Below are 25,448 nucleotides of genomic sequence, written 5' to 3' on the forward strand. Positions count from 1 at the left end.
ACTCATGATCATTTGTATATAGGCTTTCACTTTTTCTTTTCTTCTTCTTCTTCTTTTTCTTTCTTTCTTTCTTTCTTTCTTTCTTTCTTTCTTTCTTTCTTTCTTTCTTTCTTTCTTTCTTTCTTTCTTTCTTTTTTTTTTTTTTTTTTTACAAAAAAAGTAATAAAAAGGAAAGAAATAAAATATCCTGGTAGTGATCTGCGAATCATCTGTAACACCACAGGTAATAACGGGTGCTGGAAAAAGGAAACTTTAGTTCTCTTTTTAAAATCAGACAGAAATCTGTCATGATTAAATAAATGGAAGTTTACACTGCTGGAGTCCTCTTCGCAGGTTTTATGCCAGTGTTCAGTTTCTGAAAGTCCTGCGGTTTCTCCGTACCAAACAGTGGCTACTGTCCTACTTTCTGTTACTAAAGACACCACCGCAGCACTCACAGACTCGATTCGTATCACAGAGTTGCGTGTAGCACATTTACATGGGGAGAGCCCGAGCGCTGCTTCTAGGAAACAAATCTCTGAGAAAGTGTTTCCACCAAAACTGCAGTTCGTGCAACAGTGTCCTGTGGCAAATCTACTCTAGTCTGCAGAATAATTGGTTGGGGATTTGGATGCAAAGGGACTGCAGGAGAGAAAGCCTTTTTTTGGAGGGGGAAATGGTTCTCGTCCGAGGAAGAAAAGCTCTTTTCAGGGGCCACAATGGGAGATTGGGACAGGGGAGGAGTCCCATCGTGATTAGCCCATTTAATGGCGCGTTTACTTAATTTCTGTATTCACTAGCAACGGTAAACAAAAGGGGAAATGGCACTCACATTTTTAAGTGCTGCATGACGTTGACATTTGCCAGAATTTGGAGACTGAGGCAGTCATATAGGCGATTTTGCCTGCATCATATACGTTTGAGCCAGGGGTGTAATCATAAAATAAAGCAGACGTCTTCTTTTGGAAAATAAAATTACAAACTTAAAAATGAATTACAGCGTTGTGCCGCTTTTGTCGCTGCACACGACCAAGCTGTCTACGCCAAGACGATACAAATAATGAAATCCTGAGTTAACGCTGTACTTGAAATGAAATCAAACTAATTTTAGGTGAGACCAGCCCCCTGACTGAATAACCTGCTCCGAGGCTGGATAAGCCACGATGAGCATTAATGCTTCCACAATCCAATAATGATCCAATATGAACATGTGTTTAGCCACTTATCACTGTCCTTATCCGTAATCGGATGGAAATACAGACATCAACATGCAACGAGGTATAGCAAAATGAATAATGCGTTTGATCTTTAGAATCGTAACTACAAGACACATAATAACTACGCGATGAAAGGGAAATGACATTGGCAAATGCAAATAAGCGCTCAGAGTGACCCCGGTGGACGGAAGAGTATATATATGTTTTTGGTTTTGTTTCTGTTTCAGTTTTTTTGCCATTAACAACCCACCCATAATCAAAGAAAACCAACAAAAACGCCTACAGCACTTCAGTTTTAAGTTTTGACAAATATTTTATGTAGGAACACCAAGTCAAGAAAAGTGAGGAAGGGATAGAAAAGAGGATGACACGGGGGAGAGCAATAATTATGTACAAGCATATTTCTACACGTATATTACAGACCGGGAGAATGATCGCATTATTTGAGATATACATAATTCAATATAAAATTTCGAAAATAAAATTCTGATACAGTCATAAACGGTTCTGTTCGACATTTTTTGACCATGTACCCCACAGGCAGTGACAGAAGTGTATTAAAAAAAGGTGCTTACGACTTAAAATGATTGTCTGATGAACACAAAGTAAAAACAGGATTGCATCTTGTCTGCATGGCGGCTGCTTCACCGTCATATCATCATCATCACTTGGACTAGAACCGGAGATGGGAAAAGGTGCGACGAAAACACCAAGACGATCTGTTTTATTCCCTCTGATCGATGTTCCTGATGGAAAATCTTGCATTCAGGATTATTTCCCTGATTACAAAATCAAAAATAAAATAAAATAAAAAAACCCATCATGCAAGTAGTCTAGTAGTATGGTGGTGGTAGTGGTGTGGGGGGATGAAGAGGAGGGGGAGGCGTGGGTCCTTTGAAAGCGCTTTTTAATAAAAATAAAATAAAATAAAAAAAACCCGACGTGCTTTTAACTCTTTTTATTTTAATATTTATATCAATCGGTCCTTTTTTCATCCGCGATATTTCATAGTCTTTTTTCTTCCTCTCAGGTCCATTTTCCCTGTAAATATTTCTCTTTTTGTTTGTTTTTGTGTTTTTTTTCTCCGTATCATACATCGCACTCCGAGTCACTGGATGTGACGGACAGGATGGACGTCCCAGTATCAACTCTCTCTGTCATACTGGAAACGCTGGTGGTGGGACTTGCCGCGGTTGAAGGCGACTCTGCCGAGCTGTGAGGGGTTAGACCGGCCTCTGAGAGGGACCTCATACCGGCTGGTCCTATTGCTTGGTGTTGGAGCCTGGAGAAGAAAAGAAACGAGGAGGGGGGGAAAAGAGAAAAAATGAGAGAAATGGCAATTAGACCTGAGAATGTCCCCCTTCCCCTCCTCCTCCTGCAAAATAGGGGTTCAAACTCGCCTTTCTTTCCCCCTGCCGGCCCCAGGCATGCATGCGTGCTTTTATCAAATAGCCAGCTTTCAGGGGACAAAACACATCACTATTTAGACTACCAAATGTTGGATGAAATGTACTAGGGCTGTGTTGTTGTTGTTGTTTTTTAACTTAATTTTTTTTTCTTAGAGATCAACGTCCTAGTCAACACTTTGGAATATAACTGATCCATGTTGCCAGTGCAGGGAAGCTTCAAATCCAACTTGCTGTCTTTGATATAGGCATTTTGAAGTCATTTTCCATTTGGAAATCTGTGTTACTGCTCTGAGTTTGTTCAGCGTTTATTATTATTTCTTCATTCTGCACACGTGTATTCATGCTCATCAACAGGACTTTGCACGCCTAAAACCCCAAAATAATTATATATCATTGTTTGAAATAAAATATGGGTATTCTCACAACGACAAACTGCCGTGAGCCTTTGGCACAGATGTGTTTTAGTCTGATGGTAGGGGACGTGTATGAATGAGTGACGTCGAGATCCAGGTTACTCCAATCATCCTAAATGTTTATCTCCAATCCACTCATGATAATAACGCCATCGCGTGGGGATAATGTCAGCCTGGAAATATATCTATTCATTTAGCAAAAATATTAGAGTACTGTTCATATGGCTTAGTGCTCTCCAAAGTATTTTCTAATCAATTATGGCATTTCAGTGGAATGATACCACACTTAATGTTATGAATACAGCCCATGTCTTCAGATGTTTTTCTCTACGCATGCTCAGATATCAATAATATCGTTATTATCCTTTGAGATAGTCGTTGAGTTCAACAACACTAAGCAACATTTGATGTTAAAACGCTTAATGCTTGCATTAAGAACTTAAATTGGCCAATACACATAAATAAATAAATACATTTACTAAATTTAACAATTTAATATGTGTTTAAATGTAAAGATAAGACGATTTAACTTTAGAATAATTATTATTTTTTTAAAAAAACTAAACACTGTCCTGTTTTTATTTCAGCTGATTGAAATAATTCACTAGGTTGTTTACAATTTTACAAGCGAAATAGTTGTAAAATTAAACAAATCCTGCAGCGGATGGTTTTTCTAAATATAAATTCAATAATCTTCATATGTTGCAAGAATGCTTCGCCTCTTGTAAAAATATAAACAAGGAGTTTCTGTTTAAAAAGAACTCGGCTCAATTTTCTCTTATCAAGATTGACAACAAATGTAGTTTGTGTTTGTATTATTTTATTAGTCAGTTTTTTAAAATTCCAAACTTTAGATTAATTGTATTTTTCATTCTTAAATACAATTTGCATTCAATTTAAAATACATTAAAAATGATCAATCTGCAAAAAATGTTTAAAAGCTAATTTTTAATAATAATAGTGAAGTTTTTATGCTTAGGAGAACTCTGGAGATCTACAAAAGGAATATTTTCGACGTTTATCCGGGTTTGATAACAAAATGTCGCCGCAGCGCAGTCCCTCCACCTGACAGCCAGACTTATCTTTTTCCTAGACAGTCTCCAATCGCAATATAAGGCTTTAAAAAGCTCGCATTTTCTTTTGAATGTGCATTAAAGACAAACTTGTGTGCATACTCGTGTTTCGACGGCACACAGAAAAGTCACTAACCTGTTTTTGGCAGCCGCAGCTCTGTCTCTTTGCCTCCGGTTTTTAAACCAGTTTCCGACCTGTGTGGGAGTGAGTCCAGTGGCTTGAGCCAATTCCCTTTTCTTGCTGGGATTTGGATATGGGTCCTGAAGGTACCACTCCCTCAACAGGCTCCGTGTCCGCTCTTTGAAACAGTGCGTCTTCTGCTCGCCGTCCCAGATGGTCCGAGGCAGCGGAAACTTCTTCCGTACCCGGTACTTATCGACAGGTCCGAGGGGACGACCGCGGAGCTTCTCGGCCTCCTGGTAGTGAGCTTCCAGCCACATGGCCTGCAGTTTGCCATGAGAGTCCTTGGTGAACTTGTGGTTCTCCAGGATGTGGTAGAGGTCTCTGAAATTCCCCGTGTGGAACGCCACCACGGCCCGAGCGCGCAGGATGGACTCATGCTTGTTGATCGCCTCGCACGCTCCCGGAGCCACAGGCAAGGACCAGAGGAAGCGGCCCAGCCGTTCGATGTCCCCGGTCTCTTCCAGCGTCTCACAGACGCTTGCCACCTGCTCCGGGGAAAAGTTGAGGGTCGGTAGTTGAAACATGGACAAGTCTTCTGGAGACCTGGTGGTGGGAGCGCTGTTCGCCAGGAGCAGAGGGCGATCAGCGAAGTTTGGCAGGAAGAAATGGGAGGGATAAAGCTCTAAAGGGGATCTGAAAACCATGGAAATGACCTGAGAGAGAAAGAAAATTATCGAGAAAAAGGGAAAAACCGAAAAATACGGCAAGTAAAAAAGATTGAATGATTCAATGGCTATCGCCTAATGACACCAGCCTCATAATATCTCCCCCCTAAATCCGCCGTTGAGTGTAGCATTGAAACATTTTGTTTCCCTTTTCTATTGGTCTTCTTGGTGTCGTTGTAGCGTTGTCATGGCAGCCCTGCCAATCACTGTCAAGCGTGCCAATCATTAGCCAGTACGTAGCGCGAGGCTTTCACCACTTGTGCAGCATGCACGGGGGGTTATCAGAGTCTCCGATCTCCACAGCAACCCTCCCACCGCATCGCGCGCATCAGGCACAAGCCAATGCTCGCCTATCTGCTGAATGGAATGAGCAATTAGAGGGTGGAATATTATTGCGATCTTAACGAGGCTCGTTAAAGCTAAAGAAGATATGTAGACTGGAGATGCTTAGCAGAGACGGGAAGGGAGGGAGGGAGGCAGAGGGAGCTTTAAATGGGTGACAAATGGACAACCAATGACTGCAACTCGGGAATACACGTTTTGAATAGAAGCGAGTCAATTTGCACATTGTTTTTGTATAGTTTTTCCTGTAGTAGCTACTTTTTAGAATCTTTTGATCACTCCATTCATTTTTGTGCGACGGAAATGAAAGCGTTAGTCTTCTGGGTTACATTTTCCTTTTCATAGATACAAGTAATCGCTTTACATTATTTTTTCTTTTGAAAAAACAAAAAAATATGGTGTAGTCCCTTAAGCCTTTGAGGGTTTTTGTCTTTTGTTTCTGTTTGTTGTTTGTTTTTTGCCCTGGATCCGTCGATGGTCTAAAAAACTGCATGTTTGTAATTTTATGACATAATCCGCGCATGACTTTACTCGGCCTAGCTGTTCTGTGTGGTCACTTTGTGATGGGTGGGTACTTGTCCGGGGGTATACTGCAGTGATGCCGCTCCCCCTCCTGCTGTCCCCGGCCCTGCCTCTGGGACGCTGGGTGCAGTCCTGGCCCCCTGCCCGTTGCCTTCTTTCCAACCAACAGAATTTATTGTTACAAATTAATATCGACGCGCAGCATTGTGTTGATAGAACAAAGATCACGGCATTGTAGTGGGAAAACTAATTTGCCAGTGGCATCGCCCTTTTAACAGTTTATCGCGTTTTTTATGGCCCGGCCCTCTAATTAAAACTATTAGGCTAGTATTGGAATTACAATCAAATGGCAACATGAAAGCTTCTTGGGGACATAAAAGCTATTTCATTTATTTGATCTAGTGGCAAGGACATGATCAATGTCCACATTCAGTCATAGGACTCGGCTTTTAGTGGTAGTAGTGGTAGCCACGGCGGTGTGATTTTCATGTTTATGGCTAAACCGGCTTCATATTTAGACAGAGCTTATAGGGTGTTAAAATAGTGTGAATTCAGTCTAACACGAACAGTGCTCACATTGTGAAAGAGCCGTATGCAGGGCATAGAATCTGGACTTCGCTTAATCCACCCTCAGCAAAGCTGACATAATGATCCTAAGCCGCCTTTCTACAAAATCATTCAGGAATTCAAAACGTTCCCTTTCCCCACTCCGAGTTACACATTCTCCCGGCTGACCAACGACTTCAAGCTTGGAGGGACAGTGAGTACCTCAGTGTGCATGTATAGTCAGTGCTGCCTGTTTATGTCCACCACAAACCTTACCTGACGCGCTTAAACAACGTGATTGCCGCCGAGCAATTAGCCAACACTGGCGCACTAAAACGCGTTTTAGGTAAAGCAGTGCTTTAACTCGTGCGAACATGTGCGTGCAGGAGTGGGCTGCGGAGTGTCTGTGTCTGGAGGTGTATGTGATGCAGAGTGGGCGTTGTGATGATCTTGCAGCAGGGTCAGGCGTTTGGTTCGTGTGTTACTTCTGGAGTTTGCGCGCGTGTTTGTGCGTGTGGGGGCAGGGTAGAGTATGGGATCAAACCTGCCCACTGCTGTCCTATACGAACCTCAGGAGGACTAATTCCAAGTGGCACTTGAATTGGTCCCGTTGGAAAGCTCTGTGGACTGGAAGTAAAGGCTGGTATTTTCATGCTGGTGTTAAAACTAACCTCCTAGCCTATACCCCCTCCTCTTTCTCTTTCTTTCTCACACACATATACACACATGCACGACCCCAACATGAAGTTGAGAGTGTGGGCTTAGCAGCATTTCTCCAAATATGCAAAGCCTCCTACCTGACCGGGTTCCTGGTGTACCAATTTAGCTGATCACCATTCAACCCAAGGCTGCAGGTATTATGTAGCATTATGTTTTGGAGGAGCCTTGTTTGGGAGTAGCCCTCGCAGGCAATTCGGAAATCACTCTTAGAAAAGACTAGAGGTGAAATGTAAAACCTGAATGGGGATTGAAGGAGAAAAGCCACTGGTAATTCACATTCTTTTACATGGCTTTTGTTTACGTTAAGCATGTAATTAACACCTCCCAAACAAGTTTATTCACCTGCCGTAATTGTGTGTTTATCCGAGAGCTTGCTGAATGTTCCTAGCAGCGGGGGACGAGAGCTCTGAATGCACATTGAGCATTTAGCGTCTTCTCCGTTTACTTACAGCCTAAACCTCCAAACAAGACAACACAAACAGCATTTTGCATGCTAAAAACTGGAAATATGCTGGTCAAGCAGGAACAGGCGTCCGTGTCTGTTAAGCAGCCGGATCTCGCTTCCCATTCCTTTTGGCAGAGCGTTAAATGGAATGTCAAACTTTGTGTAGAAAAGTTTTGTATAAATAAAACAAGTTACTACTGTGTTTTTTTTAAAAGTTCTTAATATAATAGGGTAATACTGTTCATTGACCACGATATGTTAGTCTTATCGGAACATATTGCGTCTAAAAGTGCTCGTTAATCTCCATTAAGTAGTTATTTTTCTTTTTCTGTCTGTTCCAATAAGGGGAGCAAATAAACAAAGCTGATGTTACGTCACGTTTGGGAGTGAGAGAGGGAGAAGGGGACCGGATGAGAGAAAGAAAGAAAAGGTGTTGACTGTAAAAGGTAAGAGGGAAAGAGAAGGCACGAAAGAAAGGGTCTTGTTTTATTTTTTGCTCCCTCGTTGACCCCGGTTTGGCAGAAGCTTCCCAGAAAAGGCAGCACACCCCTCCTGGCAAACACAGGAGAGGCACATGTGCCTACTGCTCCATCCTGGATTCATCTCAACATTACACAGACACATTGGAGAAATGACTGGTACGTACAAAAAAAAAAAGGTTTTCTCCTTTGCTTTTCTCTTAGAACAAGGCAGTCTAGTTTCTGCTGAATTTATTTTCGCACGCGTCAGAGGATGCATTTATTATTATCCTGCCAACAGAGAAATGCAATTTTATTTTAATCACGTGGAAACTCAACGCTTGTGTTTTTCTCTCAGAATATTAGGAATTACCTTTCCCCCCCACCTTGCTCGTTCTTGTCTCCTGCAGGGCTGTAAGCTGGCTCCAGTCAACGAGCGGTCACCATTTGAGCTTGGAAGCTGTCGTTGGAGATGGCACCGCTTCACGGTTATTTCACTGGTCAGTTTGTCCAAAAGTAGGATGGAAATCGAGCTGCAACGTCTGTAAGTTCCGTCTGCGACGTTGTCGAGTCATTATTTTTGCGGACAATTCATTTATTTAAACAAAAATATGGAATTAAGCATAAAAGAAACCTTAACAGACCTTGATATGAGGCTAATCTATCCTTTAGATCAGAAAAGTTACATTTGGTGTTATCTGACTTTTCTCTCACCGAGAATCGGGGAGATCTGTCTTTGCAGAGCAGATGTGTGATGCTGTCGGGACGGGCGCACAATCGCCTCCATCCCTTTGCTGGCTAGTCCAGGGTACGGAGTCGCTGCTTTCTCCCCACACTGTAAAAAGTATCAGTCTAAAGGTGTCATTTAATGTAGCACTAAGTTTTAAAAATACGGGGTTATTTTGGGGAAAATGAATGGCTCTATCATACATTTGGGAGAAGGATGTAGAAGGAGACATCTCAATCTGATATAACTTTGTCTGCCTCTGTTTAAAGTTTCTCGTAAAAATTTTAAGTTAGTACAAGAAATGCAGAACTCCGCTTTCTTTAGAAATATTATACCGCTTTCTTTAAAAAAAAAAATGCTATGCATAAAATTTGTGCCACTGGAATATATCTTCTTTTTTTTTTTTTTTTACCGCATATGAGGAAATTTTTACGAAATGAAAACAAATTGGATATTTTTTGCAGTGCAAAAATACGATTTAAGCATATAGTCAGCAGCTTTAACAACTGCATTCTATTTTTTAAAAGCATTAAAAATATATATTAGACCTGCATATGTGACGCTGTTACGATTTGGTTCATTCCATAGTGAACTCAAGCGCCAAAACAATTAAGTCGGTTGCAATATCTTAAAACAGCCACTCAATAACAACTTGTGATCACGTAAGCAATAGGCAAAACCTCTGTTTACGTTTGCAGATACATGCACGACGCACAATAGTGTCTAAATTTAAACTTAAAGAAACAGAAAAACGCCATGATTGAATTTAAAACATTTTTTCACCGCAAATGTGACTGATCTGTAAACGTGGCTCCAACTTTAATAGTAAAGCTTTTACAAAAGTTTTAACATCTCTCTCTCTCTCTCTCTCCCTCCTTTCTTTTATTGTTTTTATTGTGTGGTCTCATTAGGGGGACTTCCTGGCAGGGCTGGGAGCTTGTATCGGAGCTGTCCAATCAGTGTATTTACACGGGTTGTTAGCGACAGTTAATGAGGGCTCCTCCCCGGGCCGGTAGAGAAAGGCGCCTCAACATTAAGATTTACCTTGTGTCAACTCGTTACTTCTAATGAACCTCCATGCAAAAGCCTCCTCGTTCTCAATGGAGCCGTGCGCCCGGATCTTGTGTGTGAGACCTTGGAAGAGTGGAGCTGCAAGCCGGCCTCCCTCTCCCCCACCTCCTTTTCTTCCGCTCACTCAGGGAGTGTTGCTTTTTCTCTGCAGGCCCGGTTCTATGATGCATGCATGCAGTGTGTATTTGCGTGTGTACATGTTTGTGTGTGGGTACGTCTCCTCTTCATGGAATATGGCTTTAGGAATCCAAATGTTTTCATTATATATTTAAATTTGTGCAAAAGGGCTTTTCTCCATGTAGATTAATACATATTGGACTACAACGTAAAATTATACGTAGGCTGTATATTTACTTAAAATGTGTTTAATCGATAAAGAAAAAAAAACACTCATTAGAAGTGTGTTCTGAGACAAGACATAGGCGTAAGAGGGTGTTTGTGTTTGCGTGCACGTATTACAAACCATATGTCTTCTATTGTTTGGTGAATGAGGCTTGACATGTCAGCTTATTGCCCCTGCAGAAGTAAGTTCATTTATAATCACCCTCCATCCCCACGAGAGCACCGAGGACAGATCGGGCTCTGGCCCCACTGTCCACCCCTCGTCTGGCCCCTAGTGAGGCTTGTTGAGCCGCATCAGCAACACATCACTGCCCCTCAATTCAGGTACAAACTAGAGGAGTTTGGCAGCTCCCTGAAGTGGACTCCCCTCTTGCTCTTCTAGACCACAGAGACACCACTTAAAAATCAATTAGACTCGTCTAGTCTCTCCCTCATCGCCAGTCATTATTTAAAAAAGAGAGCGAGAAAGAAGGAAAAAAACAGGTGGGAACACCAAATTTTAGGAAGGACTAAAACCAAAATCCAACTTTTGATTCTTCGTTTGCGAAGGAAAATTTGCATTTGTACCCTCTAGCTTTGAGAAGTGGTTATCTGACAGACTGTAAGATAAAATAAACAGAAAAGTAAAGTCAAATATGTTTGCACACGATAATGTACACTTTGTTTTGCCAAATCTACATCCACCAGCAGCCAGCAGGTGATAAAGTGGCCCAAACTATATTCTCACGGTTGTTGGCACTTTATCACCTGCTGGTAAAAGTGACAGAAAACAGTTTGATTTCCATATCTGTTATAAAGGGAAAAGAAGGTTTTTAAGTAATGTCATTACTTACACAATCCCTTTCTTCATACCGTCAACAACGTATTTAATGCGCATTTTCTCATGGCGCCCTTTCCAGCAGCGGTTTAACCGCTCAGGCGCCTGGTCCTCCGTGTTACAGATGTGCAGCAATATGACACAGCGCTGGAGGAGGCCTCGTGTTCACTCTTCCAGGTGGATAGGCTGATTTGGAGACAGAGAAACAGAGAAATAAATATAATGGCTGCATATCGAATGCATTGCCCCAAGCGCTACATATGATGCTCACCTTGCCTTATACGTTTTCCTATTTAATTTTTTAAACAGCTGAACAATTTTTAAAGCAAAGCAACCCCCTACTCTCACAGCACTCTTATCTCCCAGCACCTAACCCCTGAAGAATCTTCATTAATCTGCATGTGTAGATCTCAAATTGTCCTGTATAGAACTAACAGTATAACCAGATTGGTACTTAAAAAAAAATATGTACAGAATTACATAAAAAAAAATCTGACTGTTTTGGATTTGCCTGTCTAGGCTGATTAAGCGCTCAGTCTCTGAGATGCAGATAGGAGTTGCGGAGATGGCCCTTTAGCCCGGTGTCACAGGAGCTGACAAGCTGTAATTACTGTGGCTGACAGGTCGCTCTCAAAGCTTACTAATGTGAGAGATGTGGATACCACAGACAGCATGCACACAGTCGAGGCTACTCAACACTTTGGCCACGTAGTGCCTTTTTAACCCCTGTTTAGATGCTGCTGGGCTGGCCACATGCTCCGCAGATGACCTTTTCCATTTTAACATTTCAGTAATGAAATAGCCACTTATTTGCGAGCTGTGATATGGCAGTAGAGATGTGAATGAGAAAAAAATACACATAAGACGGGTGAAAAGTTCTTTAACTTTCATGCAGTTATTTTGTTTTCAGTTAAGTTACATTGATTTGACAACTATAGCTATGTAACACTCCTAAAGAAGAATATGTTACACCCAAATACATGATCATTTGAAGATATTATGTAATGATGCGGCTTTCACCTCCAGCCCCCAGTTAATTTTTCATTGACGTAATACAGGTAAACTCAGTACATCCATAACAGAAAGTTTAAATACTCACATACTGAACACGTGGTACTGTTGCTTTAATACTTTCATTTTGTGCTGTTTTTTTAAAATTAATCCTTCATTTTAGTGGGAAATCATGCATGTTTTATGTTTTTATGTTTTACTTCCACAGCAGTTATACAGCAATAAAATCCCAGTACATCAGCGAAAGGTGTAATCTAAATAACTGCAGTATTACTTTTGATAGTGAAAAAATTGTGCTAAAACTTCTTTTCCACTTTTACAGAATAAAACTGTAACCACAAGATTTTTTTACTCAGTGAAGTACATTTACATTGTGGCTGCTTGGGAGCCTGGTTAGGGTTCTTTATCTTTTTTATAAGACAAGCTTTATAAATACAGACAGGTGACATATTAAAGGAAAAACATGAACTTTTGACCCTTCCGTGAGGGGACTGGCAGCTCTGGTATGCTGTGGGGTGCGCTTTACTGGCACAATCTGGTTCCACTTGTCCCTTTAGAGGGAACATTTGCAGTATATTAATACAGAGTGGTTTTGAGTGAACACTTTTAGCTTTACGACACAGTTCTGTCTTGATGAAAGTGGACCATTCCAGGATGATGTTGCCCCCATCCAAAGTTCATGAGGGCTCCCTGGATGGCTTGCAGAGTATGAAAATCATACGAATCATATGCAGTTGCTTTCACAGACATCAACTGACAAAACATCAAATGAGCAAAGAACTTTTGGAAGAACTGTGCCCCGTCCTTCCAGTGACTTTAGACTTTAGATGTCAAGAACCTGAAATTGTTCTGGCAGCACATCGTGGTTTAACAATCTAAATTTTGTATTTAAGTTCAACCTGTCATCTACCTACATTGCATTCCACAATATAAGATGCTGGATTTTGCCATAAGTTTAACCAGTATGCAATGCTCTAGTACATGCAGTTGCTGCCTCTCTCACAATAGAATAGCCCTTCATCATCAACAAAACCTACAGAGCCTAATTTCCTCAGTGGATAAAACTCTAATTGATGCTTCAGTTTGTAATAGAGTAATGTAAGAAATCTATAGATCCAGACTGAGTAATCCACCCTCCCCTTTCGCGTGACTATGTGAAGGTCACAGTCACAGTTTAACCCATATTTCCGTGTCACATGCTGATTGTTTGGATGATTGTGTGATAGCGAAGCATGCACCTAGCATCTTTCTCGCTCACATTTTAATTTATAAATTGTTAAACTAAATTTTCCATTTTCCATGAATTCTTTTGCAGTTTAGGAGAACGATCATCTTCGTGTCAAGCTCACCTGTAGAACAATGAACACATATCCTGTTTCCCTTGGACTGTCATAGGTTTTTGTGTTTGTGTGGAGGGTTTTTTTTTTTTTTTTTTTTTTTTTTTTGAATGTTTATTGTGACTGAGCTTGCACTTGGTTCGGTTTCTGAGTTTTGTTGTTGTTGTTTTTTTTTTAAATATCTAGATACATTTCCTGTTTATTCTTAATCTCTTGCTAGGATCAAATAACATGTTAATATCCTTTGCCTTTTTCCGTTGTTTCAAATTGGCTTCCTTAGCTTGCGGCATAATTTGGTTTACTCGCTCTCCCCCTCTCTCTCCCCTGTCCTCTCCTCTCCTTGACTGCAGCTTTTGACATTACTCCTCTCGATTGCCCGTTTACCCCCAAGTCAAGTTTGAGGTAGGCATGAAGTGTAAAAGAGGTGGGCCATGTCATATCCGCTCAGTGTGCATGGGATTGTCTGCTTCCACGGCTGTAATTATTGTTGGGGAGAACAATTCATGCACAGAGTGCCCGGGCAAGCAGGAAGGTAGCATATCAGAGAAAGAACAGTATCAAAGTTGGATCATGAAGGTTTTCTCGGCAGAAGTAGAAATATGGGTTGGTTTTATGTGAGGCACAATCGCATTTAGAAGTTTACCTATTTTGCTTGTATATTTGGATAGATTTGGCTTGCATTAAAATCATTTAGCCTACTATAGCGTTTACTTTGCTTTAAGGGATTTTGTGAAAATAATCTAAGGGTACTCTCCCACTTGGACTCCACTTCAAGGATATTAATATTAATATGAAATAACTACTTTAACAACACAGCTGCTTTGACAGCCCCAGGTGCATATTAAAGTTTATTTGAATGAATTAAACGAATAAAAAGTCTCAGAGAAACAGACTTGCCTTATATAAGTTCATGATGAGGCTACTAGACGACTCTTAAATATAATTATTTCACTTGGAGAACATAAATATTTAATCCGAAGTAACTTATATTTATGCAAAGTCTAGTAAGTACAGTCTGCAATATTTATTTATTGTTTGGCCACTCAGCCTTTGAAGAAGTTTAATGGAATACCCAGTGGACAAAACTGAAGCTACATGGTGTTTTAAGTTACCTGCATTCATCCGAGTGTGCAGGGGGAAAGAAGAAGAAAAGAAGTTGCTGAACTATTTACCTAATTGTTCCCGAAACTTAGCTACATCAATCTATTGCTAGGCAACAGATTAGGCGTAGGTGTCGTGACTTTTGTTTTTACACAGTCTTAGGTGTGTGTTTATCGAATACGTCACCGTAGCAGCCAATCAGAAACGGGGAACGGAACTAACCGTCCTATAACTAGATATTAGTTTACAAGATAATAACGGAGGGATGCTGCGACCGATGAGCCGGTTACTCACGGGTGAACAGAGCCAGTCCAATCTGATTTGTGTAGGCTACCCATCTCCATTTGACTCCCAGGATCAATAGCTGATGTCTGAGAGAAAGGGGAGGGAGGGGGGAGAAAGGAAAGGAAAGGAAAGGAAAGGAAAGGGAAGGAAAGGAAAGGAAAAGAAAAGAAAGGTGCAACAGGTTAAATAGAAAATGACCATTATTAGACACACAACTTCTATCATACCGTTAATATATAATCTCATCAATATTTTATTTTCTCAATTTTTCTTTTTTTCTTTTTAGCCTGTCATTAAAATTAGTTTAACTTATTAATGCTCAAATACATTATTATTATTATTATTATTATTATTATTATTATTATTATTATTATTATTATTATTATTATTATTATTATTATTATTATTATTATTATTATTATTATTATTATTATTATTTCCTATCTGAGTGTGTGGGGGGTAAATTTTGCCTCCACACAAGGCTGATTGGCTTTTGCAGTATCAGTAGTTTGTATCAGGTTAGTGGGCTGTGCACTCACCCAGTCCTTACTACTGAAACCATAATATTTTCATGCACTGGGCTCAAACACACGCTGCTGAAATCAGTGGAGCCTGCATATGACCTGCAATCTTTTCTGTGCAGCTTACTTGCGCATATACAAAAACCCTGAAGTGATACCCAGGCCACAAAGCGACAGTCACCGCAAGTATTGCAATAGCACATACATACTAACATAAACCGAACAAAACAAACTTGACCTATATCCGCCTTCCTATATGGCGCATTGAGATATTTCAGCGTTTTTGTTGTTGTTCGTTCATTATTCAGGTTTAGATTATTATGGATGGCAGATGTCAGAGCGTGATGGAGATGTTTATGTTTGACTGATTTAAGAAGCCATTATCCCGCCCGCTTATCAAACATTCATGTGTGGCAGCTGTAGTTGTGGATCTGCCCTCCGTCGTGTCTCCTGTGGCCGCTTCATTTCTCTTCTTAAGCAACCACGACCTTTCCACTCAGTTAACCTATTATCTTTAACATTTAGAGGCAGCTTTACTCCATCAGAAGAAGAAATAATCTAAAAGCATTAGACACAGACTATATATCAGAGAAAAAGAAATATATGTGAAAAAATATACATCTAACAGAAAAGAACGTAACCCTTTATGGCACAGCCATGTAGAAGAAAACACTATAGATTGAAATTGCGAGCTCGACACAGTAGCGTATCAGCTGGCCTTTCAGCAGATAGGATAAAGCTGTCTAATGTCCAATAGACTGTAAGTGTCGAAAAACACCCGGAATAGCACAGTAAGTAAAAATGCGCAACAGAACGTCTTAATATTATATAGTCCAAATTAGATGAATATTAAATTTACAATTGCTTAAAGTTATTGATACTTTACCCATAATTAGTCTTTACAGCTAATGACAGATTTGTAAACATCCTAATGAAACAGTCTGACAGTATGCAGAGCAATTAATTCTGACGGGAGTCATCAAAGGCGTCACTATTTTATTGCTTTAATGCGACTTTTAGTTGTTAAGCAAAATAAGATCCAAACGAGCTTTTTTCTTTGCAGAAAATTCACTCAGATAAGTTCACACTGGAGCACTAGTACAGCACGCTCATAACGAGCCTTAACTTAGATTGATTGGATTGGGAAATAGTGACGCTTTTCTTTTTGATAAATTTCTTGTTATGCAGCAATAATATCGAGATTATAATGAGGTTTGAGGCAGGCTATTTGCGTTATCATACAATTTAAAATTAGACGTTAAGAAAAGAAAAGAAAAGAAAAGAAAAGAAAAGAAAAGAAAAGAAAAGAAAAGAAAAGAAAAGAAAAGAAAAGAAGAAAGGTTTTTCCAAATTTCAGAACGGGTTGTTCTTGTTTTGTTTGTTTTTTACTCAATGTTGATTTTACCCATTAAATCCACCATCAAATGAGATAAAAAGAGATTTAACTTTAAGTTTAATATTAGCCAAAAGTGAGAAAAAAATATTTTTAAGAAATCCTTTTGCTTCAGCCTAATATTTTCTCTCCCTGTCGGCTGAGGCTGCACAGACCATCCAGCGTCCGCACTTTGTAATTGCCCTGTGAACACGGTAGTTTTCATTCTTTTGACCCTTCCATGAACAGCACGCCGCCGCCCTCGCTTGCTCCCCTCCACCCCATCCAAACAGACCCACACAATGCTGCGTGTGCGTGAGCGCTCTGCGGTATGTGGGCTAAATGTCGTGCAGAGGTAATGGGAAGTAGTCGGATGGTAGGGTCGCGAGTTCACGGCGGGGTTAAAGAGACCCGTCCGTGGCTCCTGTTTTCTTTTTTTCCACAACTCCGCTTCCTTCCTACAGGAGGATGTGTCCAGTGTGCCACCGTCCTCACCTCGCAACAACCCCGTCACTGCACAGACCGTGTTTGTTTTTCTGCGTTTATTAAATCTTCCCCCGGCAGGAAAACGACCAGTATCACCACGTCACTGGGTGCTGGTGAGTTTAGCACTTTGCATCCCTCCTCTGCTCCCTGAGAACGCTTTTGTGTTTGGACTTGTGAAGTCTCGCGTCTATTTATATCCTCACATGCAGGCTGTCTGTTCAACACTTTTCCCCCTTCAGTTTATCATATTTCTTCAAGATTTTTTCAAGGTTTTTTTTGTTCCAGAATCACAGCTGACACATTTTAAAATAAAATCCAAAAAACAAAAAAATAACTTTTATTGTACACCAAGAATCAGATTAATAATAACAAACAATAAAGGACAACTTCAGCTGTTTCACCCAATAAAGAGGTTCCCATGCACTCTTTGTACTTTATTTAAAAACATTTGATCATTAATAAATTTTGTCATCAAAAAAAGACAGCGACCTCCCTCAGAATGAACAAAACAGTCACCTACGCCCCTTATCAAGGTTTTTTCTTTTTGATGAATCCGGAGCATAAACCATATTTAAGCAGCACGACAATGATGTAAGTTGTTAAAAGAGAAAAAAAGAGCAGAGATTATTATTATCTCATTAAGGATAACTGCCTGCAGGTCCGCTGGGTTATCCGCCATTTTAATTGCCGCTGCATCATTATTCAGGCCTTTAACCATTTTATAGGGTTTTCCTCTAATGAAATGAGGATGTGTGCATTATGGAAATTGCATCTCTATATGATGTAGATTATTCTCTTGAGAAACCACGTAAAATATTAATCATTGAAGCCGTATATGATAACATTTCCTCCTCTATTGTATTTGCCATTCTAGCTCTCTATTCTTGTGTGTCTTCTGTCTCTGCAGGTGGCAGGTAGGTGCTATTTCAGTTTACTTTACAGCTTCTTTTTCTAGTTTGTGAAGTTTAACAAGGGGATCTGAATTGAAAATAGTTTTTTATACAAGACAAGGAAAATATTAGTGTCCATATTGAAAAAGTTTTTTCTTTTGCAGTTAGTTTTCTATTACAGCTTTGTTAATAAAACAACAATAACAACGTGTTTTAAAACCAGTTTGGTGTCACATTTGCTTTAAATAATTGATTTATACATGGTTTGGAAAACTAGCAGGGTACAAAAAAGACATGTACACATGGAAAATACTATCACATGATCAACAATATTTTTACTATGTAAAGAAATGGAAACTAACCTTGTCCCTTTATAATAGAATACATTAGTTGAATGTAGAGTAAATCAAATTTACTGTAACACATTAAAAGACATTAATACAACATTTATAATTACTCTTTACAAACCAAAATAAAGGTAGTTTTATCCTTCTGTTCATATACTAAGAATTTTCAGCTGCACATATTGCTAAATAAAACCCATGTAGTCAATAATTTCACATAGAGGATAACCCGTGAGATTAAATATGTAAAAACATACATTAACAAAGAGAACAGTTACATATAGATGAATCTAAAAAGCAAAATAAATAAACAAATGCATAAAACTGCTCATATACCCTTTTTTAGGGGAAGAAAAGATGGTGGGATAAAAAGATGGACAACAAAGGGGTTAATAGAGAAATGGGAAAAAAGAGAAAATACTTAAGAAATAGAGAGACTGTAAGAAGAGAAAGAGCTGAGAAGTCATATATCCTCAAAGCAGGGGATTGAGATTCATCTGACAGAAACAAGACAAAAACAGAAGGAGAGACCAACAGAGGTACAGTGGGGTTTTGCATTGGCATGGAGAGGGTCTGTTTTGTTGTTACCTTCCCTCTGTTTTTCTCTTTCTCTGTGTCTCTCATCCTCTCTCTTTCGCTTTGTGTTCATATAGAGACATCTATACTGGAGACAGGAGAGTGAGAGAGAGAGAGAGAATTTGGTCGTCTGCCTATCTCCTCCTCACCATGGCGCCCCTGAGACCAAGCAAGCAAGGAGAGTACACATACACACACACTTTTACCCGCCGCTGAGGAGAACAGCTTGGCTCTGTGTTACACTGAAAACCCCACTTTCCCTCAGTCAGACAGACAGGTAGACAGCTGGGTGTTACACTAAATCCTCTCCCCCATGTGTTCCTCCTAACACTGGCTCTGCTCTTTCTGTCACTTCTCTGTGTCTGCTCCTTTCTTTATCTCATAGCTCGTGCTTTAAAGCAGAAGAAAAGAGTCAGCCCTGGAATAAAATAAAACTATGATATGATTGTAAAATGTAGAGTAGTTTATGAATAGTTTAGAGGAGATGTCAGGTTTTAAAATTAAAGGATTAGTCAATGGAAACAGCCATTTATGATGCACTGAAAATAAAACATAGTGTCTCCCACAGAAGTGTTATCTGTCCCTTCTCTTGTCTCTCTCTCTCTACCCTGACCCCAAGTTCGCTTCTTCTAAGCACCACTTCACCCTAAGCCTACATTTTGTGTGTGTGTGTGTGTGTGTGTGTGTGTGTGTGTGTGTGTGTGTGTGTGCGTGCTGAGAGCTTTTTGATTTCCTGTGTATGTGTGTGACAGAGAAAGGGAGATGAGAGAGGATGATGGTCAGGCTTGGCCTACTGACTCATCCACAGAGAGAACTGTGTTAATACAGGAATGAAGCCATCACACACTTGCACACACACCCCCACACACACATAGACAGCCTCTTCCCATCAGTCTTTTGTTGCACTTGCCAGTGATGATGATCTCACCACATAGCAGGACTGAGCCTCAATAGTCATCCAGTTTGTCAGTATGGCAGACAGACAGGCAGCCAGTCAATATGGCCATCAGTCATGCAGCCAGGCAGTCAGTCAGTAAGCAACAGCTAATTATCAAAATTGTAAGTTATTCAGGCACTTAGGTGGGGAGTTAGATATCAGATAATGTAGATAATGTAATCTCAGCCAGCTGACTGTATTTGAGTGTCATTACGTCAGCCTTAAAATTTGCTTTCTCTTTAGAAGAAAACTGACATCATACACAACAGAAAGACAGAAGAAAGAGGCACAAACTCATCTCTGTCATCAAACTCTGTCTTTGAATTTCCTGCTGAAGACTCAGATTGAAATCCTAATAAGCATGCCAGGTCAACAAAAAAGTCCTGAAAACTGGGAGAACTGGAGCATTCAAGTTCAGGCAAGATCTTTAAAGAATCTATCCCCACTTTCATTTCCATCGGGATCAACTGTAGGAGACCGTTTATAACGTCTCCCCTCCAAACAGACTTTGAGGCTGCAGATGATTTGATTGTTCTAACAAAGAAGAAGAAAACAGAACTTGTAAAATTAACAATGGCACTGTATCTCTGAAAATCCCCACATGGTAATAGACCCAAAACGTTTTTTTTGGTGTAGGTCTTACTGTATTTGCACTCTTTAGCTCTCATGTCATGCGATAGTAGTGTGTTAACTGTTCCTACAAAACATGCAGATGCAGCATTTAGTTGCACTGCATACAACTAACATGCATTTCCAACCGACTGATGTTCATTCACCAAACAAACAGTTTATAATTTGCTTCGTTGCAAATTGCAAACGCTTAATTTTCTATGTAAAATGTATTAAAATGTATTGCATTGCATTTCGTATTTGGCTGTTTTATGGGTTATGTAACTTGCCTGACATGTCCCATATGAATAAACATCATTTGTATTCTTTGCTTTCATTGTATTCAAATCTGAGCTTTGTCATGTTTCTTTAGTTAAAAATAAAAATATATTATAAAATTGTATCTACTCGTTTTGTTAGTAGTTATGCCCCCCTGACACCTCTCAGGCACCATAAAGTATTCTCAGTATGTCAGCCATCGGCTAAAACCAGCATTTGTTATTTTCCACCAGGGAAATTCAGTTCCTGAAAAACATAAAAGTTCCTTCCCTTTTTTTTTAATCCAAAGCTTTAAAATGGTGTGTATTAAAGAAAAGAAACAGTCTCCATTGTTGGCATCTGTAAAAAGACACTCTGAACACACCATAGAAATCTGTAAAAGAGAATAATGTGGTCTAATCGATTGTTTACCCGATAAAAGCCTTGTTGTTACTTATCTAACAGTACCTGGCTGATTGAGTTTCACTTCCCTCAGGCTTTCCCATAACTCTAGTCTGAGAAAAAGAAAGTGCAGACTAAAATATAAAAAGGCTTATTTATTAATTTATTCCGTTATTTTAAATGAGAGTCAGAGTTGATATGCAAGTGGTTTACCTGATGAGCATGAACAAAACAGAGAGCTGGAGTTGGAATATTCTAAGAACAACTGTATCCGTTGTTGTGCTAATCCTAAATGAAATATGTATTCAGTAAAAGGATTAGGGCGTCCAGTGTCATAAAAGAAACCACTTACCAGCACCAAAGGTAATTTGTAACCTTAGCAACTGCTTGGTGGAAATGAATGGGGGATTAGGATTGGCTGCAGCCAGCGTTGTCCTCATGCAGTCAAAACAACCTACACAGATTCGCGCACACTGTATTTGTTCATACTAAAGTCAAGCATAAAGCGCTTGTGCATGCACAGAAAAGTTGTGCATGGAGACAAAATGAGGTTTCATACTTAATATAAAACTTCAAATAAGAGCAAGGAAAATAAGGATTGCACATGGAAGAGAAACAGAAAAAAGAAGCACAAATAAGAAAGCTGAACCTGATGCTTCTAGTTTTTAATCACAGAAGAACTTGAAGCAACAGTTAAAAGGTTAGTCAGCAGCCTCACAATGATAAGCTGCCAACTAACAGCAATTAGTGTGCTTTACCTTTATTGATTTAACCGACACATTCCAGGTGGCTGAGTGTGTTTATCCCGTCTTGTTGTGTGACAGTTCTCAGAAAGCAGAGGCCTCAACTGTACTTGCAGGTTCTCACATTACACCTAATGATGCCAGCTCTCGCTTGAACAGTCAAGGGTGAGTGTGTGCCTGTGCTTGTATATGTATGTGCGTACACGCAGAGAAAGAGAAAAGCAGACAGAAATACATACATTGCAAAATACATCAATAAGAAGAAGGATGCGCAGGTGAAAAGACACACGCAAATGAGGAGATAAGTCCAACGATGAGAGAGAAAAGAGGGAACAAGAAAGCGAGAGGGATTAAGTTCTAAATAGCCACTTCTGTCTGGTTCCCCCACCTTGATGGAGACATCTCAAATAGCTAATTGCTTAATCATGTGGAAGTGACAAAAGCCCAACCTTGTTCTCATCTGTTCTCTTTCTCCCTGCCTTAATCCCTCTATCGTTTTGTGCCGTGCCTTGCTGTGCATATGTGCATTTGTTTGTCCCCTGACTTTATCTGTCTCTCACTCAATGTGACTCATCATTTTCCTTTGCTCACCTCACCTTCTTACTTTCTGTCACTCCCTCGGTAAGTCTAGGGAAGCTATTAAAACGGTGGCAAATGGCTTCTCGGGTGACATTTGCTGACATTCAAGGAAGTGCATTTATCAGTGTACTATAGTTCACCTTGGTGAATGAAATCCATTTGTGCTGCTGAGATGGCCTGGTGGCCCCTCTCTCTCTCTCTCTCTCTCTCTCTCTCTCTCTCTCTCTCTCTCTCTCTCTCCATCCCTGTCCCTAAATGGATGCCCAGTGTACAGGGAAATGGCAAGGTGGCGCGCGGCTTCACAGCTGCTCTCAAATGTCATGCTGGAGAAAAAATCTTTAATGGGCTAAGTGTAGCCTTTCCAGCCCTAACTTGTCAGGTAATCAGAAATCTCTCTCTCACTCTCCCCGTCTCTTTCTTCACCCACCTTTTCCTTGTTCCTAAGCTCCCCAGGGCCATGACACACCACTAATTACCTGTTATACCAATCGGAGAGTGGGATGGCATGAAAGAGGAAGACTGCTTTTAAGATGGGAGGATATCACATCTTCCTTCTCATTGCCTTCACTCAGACAGGCTGCATATTTTTAGCTTGGTTATGTTTTTTGTTTTGTTTTTTACTTTTATCAAGCCAGGTCATAACTCTTTGGCTCTAGAGTCATCTGAATCATGACACCTCCTTTTATAAGTGGCTGATTTTCATGTAAGTGAGAGGATTTCTTTCACTATAGCTGCAGGAACCTGCATCTTCCTCTTGCCAAATGTCAGTGTTTTTTTCAGGAGGGTTTACATTATGACATGGCAAGACAAAACACATAAATTTCTGTGTAAACAAATTCCCAGCTCCCTTGTATCTGCTTGAACCATGACCAAATGCTTTCAGACCGCTAAGTATAAGTAGATAAGCAGACACTGTGTGAAATGAAATAGAATCCTAAAAAACAAGTAAAATATATAAAATGTAATGCTTGCTTAAAACAGCGCTAATATTTATCATATCAACAATGGACACAGTGGCTACATGTAAACCACACACTTGCAGTGAACGACAACTTATTATTAGTTCTGACAAGCCTTTCAGCACCTTTCTGCTTTTTTTTTTAAAACTGACTCGCATCACCTTCACTTACAGGCAAAATCCTAAAAGCGCTGCATAAGTCAACACATAACTTCTTAACACCTAAAAACAGACAAGGTTACTGGCTGGTGAACACAGAGGAGCATTTTTTTTAGATAAAGATCCAGACATTTGTTACAGGAAACAGTGAATGTTGAATTTACATTTGCCACAAACATACTTTAAGTCACCCTGAATGCTTGTGATGGTCATATTTGCCATTTAAGCATAATGCAAAAAGTTTGAACATGCATGATCATACCAACCAAGCTTCAAGCTAGTATAGGCATCTCAAGTTAGTATTTATTCAATTTATGTACAATTTGTCTCAGTGAGACAAATTTAACTTCTATAATTTATATGTTTAGTAATACCATTTACAGTTAAAATTCCTGTTATAAAAGTAAATGTTTTAACATTGGCTTTTAATATGTAAAAAACAAACAAACCGAGCCTAAAGTAAATAAATGGAAGTTTACATTCTGGCTCCAGATACATGACAAACATGGATGTGAAGCAGACATATATCTCTGCCAGAGATTTCCATTTCTCCCCGTGGGTGTCAGGTGATTGACAGTAAGCAGTCTCGTGCGGAGCCCACATAGAAAAAACACACACAGCAATACAACACAAGCACTACACATAAGAGAATTTAGGCTTTTTTGAATTGTTTCCTGTGCTATTGTTACTAATTCATCTTAAATGGCTTACTGAATTACTTGATATAAAAGAGTTAAAATAAAGTTATCTTAGGAAGAAAAACTATGGCATGGCCATAAGAATTAAGTGTTACTAGTTAGTGTGGATAAACCTTTTGTTGGAAAGCCTGTAGAGGAACTAGAAAGGTAGTCAAATTAATGTTAGAAAGATAAGGCAGGCAAGCTGAAGCAGGAAGTATAGTAAAATATAATGTTTATTAACTGAGAAGAACACTGTTATCATATTGTCCGGGTGGATGTTCTCTGTTTTTTGGTCTCCATTGTGATGGATTTTTTTTTTTTTTTTAGAAAAATAGCATCATTTTTAATGACACATTCTCTCTTTGTCGACAAGCTTCACACTCATGTCACACTGCATTGTTTACGTGCATATTGTGATTAAAATGCTAATGCCTGGTGAGGTGCTGCACTCCATAGTGGCTTGTAGCTGGACAATAGCTCAGGTCAGTGTGGTGAGACAGGAAGCGGAAGGTTGATTGAGGATGGGGTGCGGCCCCAATCAACTAAACTCCTCCACATGCGCACATATGCACAAGCACATACTCATAAACACGCACACACGAGCATGTTCACATAGACATGGAAAATAACTGAGCATGAATGGAATTGGTTACAAGCACGCACAGCCACATACCCAACCATCGCTTACCCGCTGGCATCTGAGCATATGCGTGCACGCTCACATGCAAAAAGTTCATTCAGTAGCAGGGTGTAATGTTATTTTCCTCTAGGCAAACTGTTAAGAACAAGCAGCAGAAGGAAGAGCTGAGGGATATATGACACAAATGGAGACATGAAGAAATACAGAGTGACAGGAGGAGGGTGTTCTCCAAGAAAGGAGCAAGAGGCACTGATTTTTGGGTTTCACAATTTGAAATATTCAAGATTATTTCCATAGTATTTCTAAATAAATAAATTGAATGGTTGAGCCATACATTTTTCCGCCTGCATATTTCACAACATAAACCAAGAGATCCTCAGACTGAGTTAAATTTTGGCAGTCATAAAACATCCTTTTAAAGTGGAAACTCAGTAACTACAGAACCTTGTTTTCTAAAATGTAGTTTAAATCTAGTCTTTCTAGCAATTGATTGCTTTGCTTGAAATTTGTATCAAAGAAGTACAGTGGAGTAGATTTTCTTGTGGTGCCCACAGAACTAAAAAAATTGAAAAATCAACCATAAAGGGTCTTTTCAGAATCAGTCTAGCTAAACAACAGAGTTTTGGAAAA

The 25,448-nt window shown here is 39.8% G+C and overlaps 1 protein-coding gene and 1 long non-coding RNA gene across 3 annotated transcripts; one reads left to right on the plus strand and one right to left on the minus strand.

Annotated features, from left to right (window-relative positions):
• Positions 1–197: 197 nt before the first annotated feature.
• Positions 198–5,267, minus strand: six3a (SIX homeobox 3a). The gene is made up of 2 exons (XM_085296387.1): positions 4,228–5,267; positions 198–2,478 (listed from the first exon to the last, which is right to left on the minus strand). The coding sequence occupies exons 1-2, from the start codon at positions 4,917–4,919 to the stop codon at positions 2,286–2,288; spliced, it is 885 nt and encodes a 294-aa protein (XP_085152513.1). The 5' UTR covers positions 4,920–5,267; the 3' UTR covers positions 198–2,285.
• Positions 5,268–5,429: 162 nt separating this feature from the next.
• LOC146560858 (uncharacterized) lies at positions 5,430–20,802 on the plus strand. Of its 2 annotated transcripts, XR_014894805.1 has the most exons (3): positions 5,430–8,153; positions 8,384–8,517; positions 9,612–20,802. It is a non-coding gene; the product is annotated as an uncharacterized LOC146560858 (long non-coding RNA). The 2 variants fall into 2 exon arrangements; XR_014894804.1 differs by having other exon boundaries at positions 8,384–20,802.
• The last annotated feature ends 4,646 nt before the right edge of the window (positions 20,803–25,448 follow it).

Source organism: Mchenga conophoros, linkage group LG13, assembly GCF_057382185.1.
Source record: "Mchenga conophoros isolate Kocher_MC1m ecotype Shallow Benthic linkage group LG13, M_conophoros_male_GT1.1, whole genome shotgun sequence".
Lineage (NCBI taxonomy): Eukaryota > Metazoa > Chordata > Actinopteri > Cichliformes > Cichlidae > Mchenga > Mchenga conophoros.

Excerpts from the sequence above, each read along its gene's own strand:
- six3a (XM_085296387.1), bottom strand. The coding sequence starts at position 4,919 with ATGGTTTTCAGATCCCCTTTAGAGCTTTATCCCTCCCATTTCTTCCTG. Across the intron at positions 2,479-4,227 it reads GCTGCGGCTGCCAAAAACAG|GCTCCAACACCAAGCAATAG; the intron begins GTTAGTGACTTT and ends TTTCTTCTCCAG.